Genomic DNA, 10000 nt, shown 5'->3' on the forward strand with positions numbered 1-10000 from the left:
CACAACAACAGTGTTTGGTGCTCGAGAACGCAAACCTTGAAATAGTCTTGAAAAAACCTGTCAACCTGTCAAGTCAAGTCAATTTTTTATCTGTACAGAGGTAAAGGGAAGGGAAGGAGGGCACACACACATACACACACACACACACACACACACACACACACACACACACACACACACACACACACACACACTCACACACTCTTATCATCACTCTCATACCTAAAAGAAGATCTGTGGGAAACACACACACACTCTTATCATCACTCTCCTGCTTAAAATGCTTATCGCAAACATCATGATTATTTAGGTCAATATTGAGATCATGAATATTTGACACAGTTACTCACTGACTTTTGACTAGGAGTGAGAAATATAAGTTTAATTTCCCAATATTCTTATATTTAATTATGTTTTTGTTGGAAATAAGGATGTTGTTACCTATGGAAGCTTGTTTCCGGCATGGAATAAAAAAATGAATAAGGAAATTGGTAATTGTGATTTTTATTTCTCTCAATTCAATGAAAAAAGTCAGAATTATGAGATAAAAAGTTGCAATTACTGTACCTTTTTTATTTCATTCCTTGACAGAAACAAGCATCAATAATTAACATTTCATAACTTTAGATGCCAGTAAAATATAAATTCTTTATGTCACAGGAACACGAAATAATAGCCAAACTAATGCAAGCAAAACAATCTCAAGCTTAATTAAGACAAGTAATAACAAAATAACAAAAAGGTTGACGTCCGGCCGAGGAAAAAAGACATGAACATCTTGGATGACGTGGGGGGAGAATAAATTGTCAGGAAATTTTAATTCTGAAGTGAAGTAATCCTTTAAAATGACTTGAAGAGTTAAAATGGCAAAGATTAAAAATCCATGCAAGAATAAACTTTATAACACTAGACAATATGAGAGCATCTCTGTGAAACAGAATAACCATTTTATCATGATTATCTTGCGTTCAGATTCGTTGGAAGCTAAAATGGTAATTGGTAAATGTTCCCATAATACTTGCATAATGATAAAACATAGAAAACAATCCCTTAATGTTTTCTCTATACATAAGGTCTTCAAAACGTTGTTAGTTGTCAGAACATATTTTTGTTATCTGGAGTGAGCCTCACCTCCTCCCACTGGTGTATGTACCGGATGAGACGGGACAAACGCAGCAAACGCAGAAGACTCAAGATCTTGGTAAATCGAACGATCCTCAGCGCTCGAGCCGTCCGGTACACCTGCGGGAAACACAATTACACCATTACACAGCATTCAGTTACAGACTAGTTTATCCTGGATAAAGTTCAGGTTTAAAAGACTAATATTATTGATCTGATGCACTGACACTATCAGAGAACAGAACTTGATCTGAATAGTGACTCTCTCTTCTTCTGTAGAGCTGCTTCACTCCTGACTCTAAGTTTGTCTCATATTTGATGAAGTTTTATCAGTGATTCTGTGATTCTCCTGTTTATCACAGTGAAGCTGCTCTGAGACGATCTGTACTGTATCAAGCTGTAGAAATAAAGTTGACTCGACTATGGGTCACTTGTTTGTTAAAGGGATAGTTCACACAAAAATTACCGTTCTGTCATCATTTACTTGTTTCATGTCATTCAAACTTGTGAGTTTCTTATGGAGGGTTGTTTCCGCCACAGAATAAAAAACAAAAAGGTAATTGTAATGTTTATCTCACAATTCTCACAATTTAACTCTAATTCAGGGACAGGCGTTAAGGTGGCTTAATCGTACCTATCAGACCGTTATTATTTTATTTAAACGGGGAATTATCCAAATTAACAGTAAATTATGGAGTGCAGCAAGGCTCTGTATTCAGCCCGTTGCTATTTTTAATATATATGCTGTAACTTGGTAATATTAGGTAATATTAAACATGGAATAAGTTTCCACTGTTATGCTGATGATACTCAGTTGTATATTTCATCACGAACAAATGACAGAAGTTGACAGAGTGTGATAAAGATATTAAATATTGGATGACGTGTAATTTTCTTCCATTAAATTCAGATAAGACTGATGTATTACTCATTGGACCAAAACCCTGTACACAAAACCTATTAGAATACAATTTGTATTTAGAAGGATGTACTGTAACTCAATCCTCTACAATTAAAGACCTGGGAGTTATATTAGAGAACAACTGTCTGTCAATTGTTGAACAATTGTTGATTGTCTTTGGAAAATCATATTTCATATGTTATAAAGTTACACAGCCTTCTTCTACCTCAGAAACATCGCTAAACTTCAGAACCTGCTATCTGTTTCTGATGCAGAAAAATTAGTTCATGCTTCCAAACATTCTTTCTTTCTTCAGTGGAACATAAAAAGATATTTTGAAGAACCAAACAACATTGGACCCCATTGACTTTCACTGTAGGAAAAAAACAACAACAACACTCAGTTTCCCAAAATATCTTCTTTTGTGTTTCACAGAAGAAAGAAAGTCATAAGGGTTTGAACGACATGAGGGTGAATACATGATGACATAATGATGAATGAATGATATTTTGGTTGATATGTCTCTTAAAGACCCACAGATTTCTGAATGAGCTGCTGCCGTCGACACGTTTTAACCAGGGTTTGACATTAACACCCACCAAATGTGGGTAAAAATCAACTGTGGCGAGTAACGCTGTCAAATCACTGGCCAGTTTGGTGTGTTACTGATTATGTTTACTCACTTTGCTGGAGAAGTTTGTGTAAACCAAATCTGCGCGGATTTAGCGCAAATACTCGTGAGTCATCATGATATATTAAATACAGCGTATTGCGCAGAATCTGCTCATATCTGGCTTACTTGAACACTAACGTCACTACGCTACAAATAACGACACACTAATTCACCTAAAACACATTTTTGGTGAATAGGATGAAAGAGGAGATGCTGGATGACAGGATTTAGTTTGAATAAGAAATTAATGTATGAAATCCCAATTTTATTTTATATATATTAGGGCTGTCAAAAGATTAATCGCGATTAATCGCATCCAAAATAAAAGTTTGTTTTTAATAATATATGTGTGTGTACTGTGTATAATTAAATTTGTATATATAAATACACACACATGCATGTATACATTTAAGAAAAATGTGTTATTTATATATAAAAAAAATTATATTTATATATAATATAAACTATATAAATATATATACAGTATATGTATGCAAATATTTCTTAAATATATACATGCATGTGTGTGTATTTATATATACAAAATAATTATACACAGTACACACACATATATTATGTAAACACAAACTTTTATTTTGAATGCGATTAATCGCGATTAATCTTTTGACAGCCCTAATATATATATATAAAAGCTGTGAAGTAGTTCATCTGGTTTATTTCTCTTTCTTTTCTTTTTCTTTTTGGCTAGTAGAAGTTCTGAATGGCCGGTAACTTAAAAATGTAGTAGCCAAATTGGCCGGTGAGTGAAAAAGTTAATTTCAAACCCTGGTTTCACACAAGCTCTTTTTACCGTGAAGAGAAAGCTTTGAGCACTGAAGTTTCATGACGCCTCACTGAGAGACTGACAGACTTTATTCCTCTACCTCGGAGTCCAGTCGAGCTTCTAGGTCCACCATCAGGAAGATATAATCCACCGGGATGGAAGACACGAAGTCCACGAGGAACCAGCTCTTCAGGTAGCGCTGGCGGATGGCCTTCGGGTCCAGCAGGATCTCAGTACTGTCCTCTTTTACGATCCCGGTTCGGAAGTTCAACACCAGGTCCACCAGGAACAGAGTGTCCGACACCACGTTGAAGATGATCCACGGAGGCGTGTTCTCGTCCTTGAAGAAGGTGATTCCCACCGGGAGGATGATGAGGTTTCCCACCATCAGCATCAGCATGAGGAGATCCCAGTAAAACCTGCAGACAGACGGAGTCCGTTAACCTGCGAACACTCTTCCCAACACTTTAAATTAATACCTTCTTCTCTAACTGTGATTTTGTATATGTACATTTCTGAAATACATAACTTAGACTTAGTTTCCTCTGATAACAGATCACTGTAAATTGTAATATGAACTCATGCATTTTCTGTAAAGCTGCTTTGAAATGATGTGTGTTGTGAAAAGCACTATACAAATAAATGTGAATTGAACTGTCAAAAATCTTATTCTTCCTCAGTGTTTCTGTCTGGTTTTCCAGCACAAATATCTCAACATTCTTAAATCAAGATACATTTACTGGAGAAACACAATGACTGAAGATAAGAAGCCTTGTTTTCTGAAAAAATTATCCACATAAAACAAGTTTAAGCTTAAGACAAGAAAAAAAATCTGCCAATGGGGTCAGAAAAATAAACTTAATTTAAAGTGAAAATAAAATAATTTTTCTTGAGCAATTGGCAGATATTTGTTTCTTGCTTTAAGAATATTTAGATATTTGTGCTGGAAAACAAGACAGAAACACTGAGGAAAAGCTTCATGTTTTGCAGTGTACTATATAATAAAAACAGTATGTGAAACAGAACAGTATGACAGAATTCATAGTATTCATAAAACAGTAGGAGAAAAGTACCTAGTGCTCTATGGTTTCCGTGGTGTTTGTTTCATGAAAATCTTAATTAGATTCTTATTAATGTTTATTTATAATTAAATATTTTATAGCGCTCTTGACTCCGATGACCTGATTCTGAAGTGTGTATAATGGTTAGATTACAGTCGTACTGTAGAAAACATGCTTTCTAAGGAATTATTTAAAGTCGGCATGAAACTGAAGTTGCTGGTCTTTTCTCCTCTATTGTGTCGTATATCCGAGTGAAACGCTTCTGGAACAAGAACAAATGTGGGCAGGGCTTGATTGTGTCCATGGGGAATTGATTGGATGGTAGTGGTTTGCTATTGGCTGATCTCATGTGAGTGACAGGTTATTGCCCCGCCCTCGTCATCAGAGAAGAGAAGAGATGCTGCAAGAGGGACTTATTCTGATTCAAGATTACCAGGAACATGAATTTAACACAATGATGATGTGCACCTATAAATCATTTAGAATTAATACTATAAAATAAGAATTGTCAGTTTTGATTTCATGGTAACTTTAATCAATAGAAGTACCTGATTAGAAAGCATGTGATTTGGGATGCAGCTGTAGGATCTCGTTCATGTTTCAGTCGCTGTCTGTAAGCGTCTGATTATCTCTGTCTGCGCTTACGAGATCAATATTATTGATCATCTCCCTATGAGAGATGCAGAGCTGCACAGAGAGATAATACAGTAATGCAAGAGTCCAGCTGAGCATGTCAGAAATCATCTGTGTGTCCTGCAATGACATACTAGCGTAAACGAGAATGTGAACTAACAGATGACTAGGAGACCAGAGCAGGTCTGACGCTCGACGTAACACACACACACACACACACACACACACATACATGAAGCAGGTGTGCGATCGATCAGTAATAATCTGCTCATAATCTGTTTCCCATCAGCCCTGACTCTCTGCCTCGTTTCTTTATTCATAGTCTCCGTTTAGCGTAATTGAAATCGTAGCTGATTGAATTATGCATTATGCATACATTGGATGAATAATGCATCACATTATGAATATTTGATCCATGCACATTTCTGACAGCAGACAGACTAATTGGGCTCATATGCATATTCAGATTTCGTGTAAAGATACCAAAGAAAAGCTGAAAAAATTAAATACTTGTCTGATGTTATTTAAAAAATTCTCATATCTTTCCTTAGCTGGAACGCCAAGGTCATGGGTTCGATTCCCAGGGAAAGCAAGAACTGAGAACTGATAAGAATGTAAAATGTGTACCTTGAAATGCAATGTAAGTCGCTCTGGATAAAAGCATCTGCCAAATGCATAAATGTAAATGTAAAAAAAAAAAAAAAGACTTAAAAAAAAAATTCTCATTAAGTTCTATTAATGCTTCACTACATTCCTCTCAACCTACATGTTCTCATCTGTCTTCAGATACCTGTGAGAAGATTTTACATGTTTTTGTGGATAAGATCCCCTCTCTTTCTTTTTTGAAAGACTGATTAATTGAAACATTCTCCTGTCCCACAGATGTCGTCCCTCCGCGTCTTCTAAAAGAGATGTTTTAAAACTATTGGGCCAAGAAACTATTAATAGCAGTTTGACCTCAGGTGTTTTTCCACTGGATTTTAAACTAGCCGTGTTCCAACCATCGATCAAAAAAAAAAAAAAACGGTTCATGCCAATTTTCATCCAATTTCTAAACTCCCTTTTCTTTCTGAAATATTGGAGAACATTTCATGCATCTTTTTCAGATTCACATGGAGTTTTAGAGGTATTTCAGAGTCTGGTTTTAAACCCACTAAATGCACTTTTAAAGGTCTTTAACGACCTCTTACGGGTCACAGACTCTGGAGTGCCTCAGGGCTCTATTCTTGGCCCAATGCCGTTCTCCCTTCATGCTCCCATTAGGGTCCATTTTAGGAAGCATGGCACTTTAATTCATTGTTATGCAGACAACACACCTTTAAAACTATAGTGTGTATGCGCGTGACGTCACTGTCGGCCGGAGTGACAGCAGTTACACACATTGAGTGGCAGGAACACCGAGTGGCAGAGACACTGAGTGGCAGAGACACTGAGTGGCAGAAACACTGAGTGGCAATATTTGTTTTCAGTGTGAATGCCGTGAAAAACACACAAAACACATCTAAAACGGGAGAGAGCTTTGAGATTGACTGTACAAATAGATTTGACAAGAAATCTGAGGAATATTTTCACACACTGCTGAAAGCTACAGAACAGAGAAGCGAATGAATCGCTGCGATTCACAGAAACATCTGGATCCAGGCAGAGAACGATGGATTTGCTGTGATTATTTTGTGTCGATATGCTGAATTATGGGGTAAAATCACACCCTATATATTGTATTGTTATATATTGTATTGACAATTCATCAATTAAATATTTATCAGCGTATATTCTGCATAATTGGATGTTTTTAAATAAAAACTGACATAAATCTACACAAGTTTAGGGCTGGACGATATGATGATAAAATAACACTGATATAAGTGATCTCATGGATTTAAACCTATATTGCGTTTATATAAAGCGTTCACAGGCACATGTATTATGTATTTCCCCGGTGTGGAAATCAGGCTGATATAAAGGTCAGGAAACAGGATTCTTGCTGCATGTTAATATCCACGGATCACTGGACCTTTGGTGAGTTGTAAGGAACACTATATCGAATCCAACCTTTAGTTTAAACCGATAATTGTTCGTTTTACTCACATTTTCCCCAATTAAATCACTCAGCAGCTCTTCTGCCACTCAGTCCGGCTGAGGGAAACTGACATCAGTGCATTCCCTCTATTGTTGGACTATTAAATCTCGGATGGCACTAAATCTTTTACATTTTAATGAGAGATACACTGAAATTGTGATATTTGGCCCAAATGTTGCTCACAATGCCCCCGATATTCAGTAGATCTGGGCTCTCGACTTCCTTACGCCAAACCACTGCTAAAAATCTGGGTGTGATGATGGACTCGATGAAAACGCCTGTGCTAGTGTGTGTTTGGGGAATTCTTCAGCATGAAACTGCTGCTATATTTAGAGTTACAGGTTTCATTGCATTACACACGGGTAACAGAGGGCCATATGCTACCAATCAAGAGAAGTGAACAAACGACATATAAACGCTCTGTAAATGAAGGTGACTTGACTTGACATCTACAGCTCATGGAAGCTTGAAGATGACTGATAGTGACCTGTCACTCAAGCCGTTATATGCAGATATTCATCACTTCTAGAAGATCTTCAGAACGACTGACATCAGCGACACACTCGATGTGAGGCACGTCTCAGCTCCACACACACAACAATGACTTTTTGCTGACAGTAGAGATGCACTACCGTTCAGACTGTGATTTATTCTGATCACTATGATCATCGTTTCCCCGCTCTCGTTCAAACCTGCAGGACTTTCCTTCTTCGGTGGAACAGAAAAGATGACATTTTAAAGAACGCTGGGAAACAAAGAATTGGAACCCAGTGAATTTCAATGTGTGGAAACTAGTAACTAGATTTTAGATTGAAAAACTAACATTACTGAAAATATCTTTTGTGCTCCACAGAAGAAAATCACGACATCGAGGGAGAGCAAATGATGACAGATGTTTATTTGGTGAACAATCTCTTTAAGCAGCTGTTCAACATCCATCATAATCATAAGTGTTTCTTGATCATCAAATCATTAGAGTGATTTCTGGAGGATCATGTGACACTGAAGACTGGAGTAATGATGCTGAACATTCAGCTTTGATCACAGGAATAAATTACTTTACTGTATATTCACAAAGAAAACATGATTTACACTAGAATAATATTTCACTGTTTTACTGTATTTCTGATCATTTAAATGCAGCCGAAGAGCAGAAGAGACTCTTTCAGAAACATTAAAAAACCTAATGATTCCAAACTACATTGATATAATCAGATATGCCTGTTGACATGTGAATCTCTGGTGCAACAAACAGACAAACTGTGTGTGTGTGTGTGTGTGTGTGTGTGTGTGTGTGTGTGTGTGTGTGTGTGTGTGAGACAGAGAGAGAGAGAGAGTGTGTGTCTGTGTGTGTGTGTGTGAGACAGAGAGAGAGAGTGTGAGTGTGAGAGTGTGAGTGTGTGTGTGTGTGTGAGTGTGAGAGAGAGTGTGAGAGTGTGAGAGTGTGAGTGTGAGTACCTGAAGTCGCTGTAGGGGTGTATGATCCAGACTCCGGCTGATTTGAGCCTCTCCTGCTCCAGCGCGACGGCTTTGTGGCTCCCGAACATGCGGAGCGAGAACTTGTTGACTCCGGGCTGCAGCATCGCGCCGAACTGCCTCTGGATGAACGTGGACTGGTTCGAGAAGCTGAAGTCCTCTCCGTCCAGACACGGGCCCTCCGGGCTCCCGGTGCCGGTTTCGGGCCCGGCGGCGGCCACCACGACCATCCCGGTGCCGGTGGAGGAGGAGGAGGACGCCAGAACGGCTCGGGACGCGGCGAAACCCACGGAGCGCGTCACGGTGTGCGGGAGAGGAGTGGTCGGGGTGCCCGGGCGGAACGGGCCGTTGTCCCGCGTGGAGCTCATGATGGAGAGCCGGCGATCGCCCTCCAGAGACGCCTGTGAGAGCCGGTAACCGGGAGACGGGAGGCTGCTCTTACTGCGCCGCTTAGCGTCTCCGGGCCGGGCGGGCCGAGGGTCGGTGCCCGCTGTGCCACCATCCATGCCAGTGCCAAAGAGCAGCGAGAGCGCGCACGCACGCGCTCACTCACTCTCTCTCTCACACACTCACACACACGCACGCGCTCACTCTCTCTCTCTCTCACACACACACACACACACACGAGTGACCTGTTGTTACTCTTCTGTCAGATAAACGGAGGTCTGAATAACGCGCGCACGGTCAGTTTGACCTCAGTGCCGGTAAAACGACGCTTCCTCCGCGCTGCCCTCCGACGGATCCTCATCATGTTCCAACGCCCTTGAATAAACGCGCGTCGGTGACGCTCCGTTCGCCCTTGACGCGCTCGTCTTCACGCGCCGTCCGTCATTCCTCCTCATTTCTCGTCCCGCGTGTCCTTGAGGCCCAGACGCGCCGACGCGCTCTGACACCGGCAAGCATCTCCGACGCGCGCGGCACGAGTTCCGCGGTGATTCTCGCCTCTGGTTGTCACGGTGTTGTCTCACGCCGTGCGCGTTTAACAGACGCGCTTATATAAGAACGAATGTGAAGGAGCGGCATAGATACAAAACATTCATCTGTCAAACACACACACACACACACACACACACACACACACACAGGTCAGTTAGCAGACGTGTGAAGGCTCATCATCATCATCACACTGTTGCGCTACAGATGAGAAACGAACGGCAGACGCGCGTTACTCCTCCGCGTCCTTTAAACGCACGTTTATCCGTCGGTTCTCCAGGGCGCGTCGCGGCTCACACTCATCGCTCACTTGTTGAGCTCGATCACGACAGATTCC

General features: G+C 40.1%; 1 protein-coding gene across 1 annotated transcript in view; it reads right to left on the bottom strand.

Moving 5' to 3' along the window:
• LOC307172203 (uncharacterized protein) overlaps positions 1-10000 on the bottom strand; it is a 23616-nt gene that overhangs the window by 13239 nt on the left and 377 nt on the right. Inside the window, exons 1-3 of the mRNA XM_079894336.1 lie at positions 8713-10000; positions 3581-3899; positions 1132-1242 (exon numbers count right to left, since the gene is read on the bottom strand). The exon at positions 8713-10000 is cut by the window's right edge and continues 377 nt beyond it. Of these exons, the coding sequence (XP_079750462.1) occupies positions 1132-1242; positions 3581-3899; positions 8713-9236 (954 nt within the window). The 5' untranslated portion in view covers positions 9237-10000. The remainder of the gene's footprint in view (positions 1-1131; positions 1243-3580; positions 3900-8712) is intronic.

This window comes from Squalius cephalus, assembly GCF_949319135.1.
Source record: "Squalius cephalus genome assembly, chromosome: 15".
Lineage (NCBI taxonomy): Eukaryota > Metazoa > Chordata > Actinopteri > Cypriniformes > Leuciscidae > Squalius > Squalius cephalus.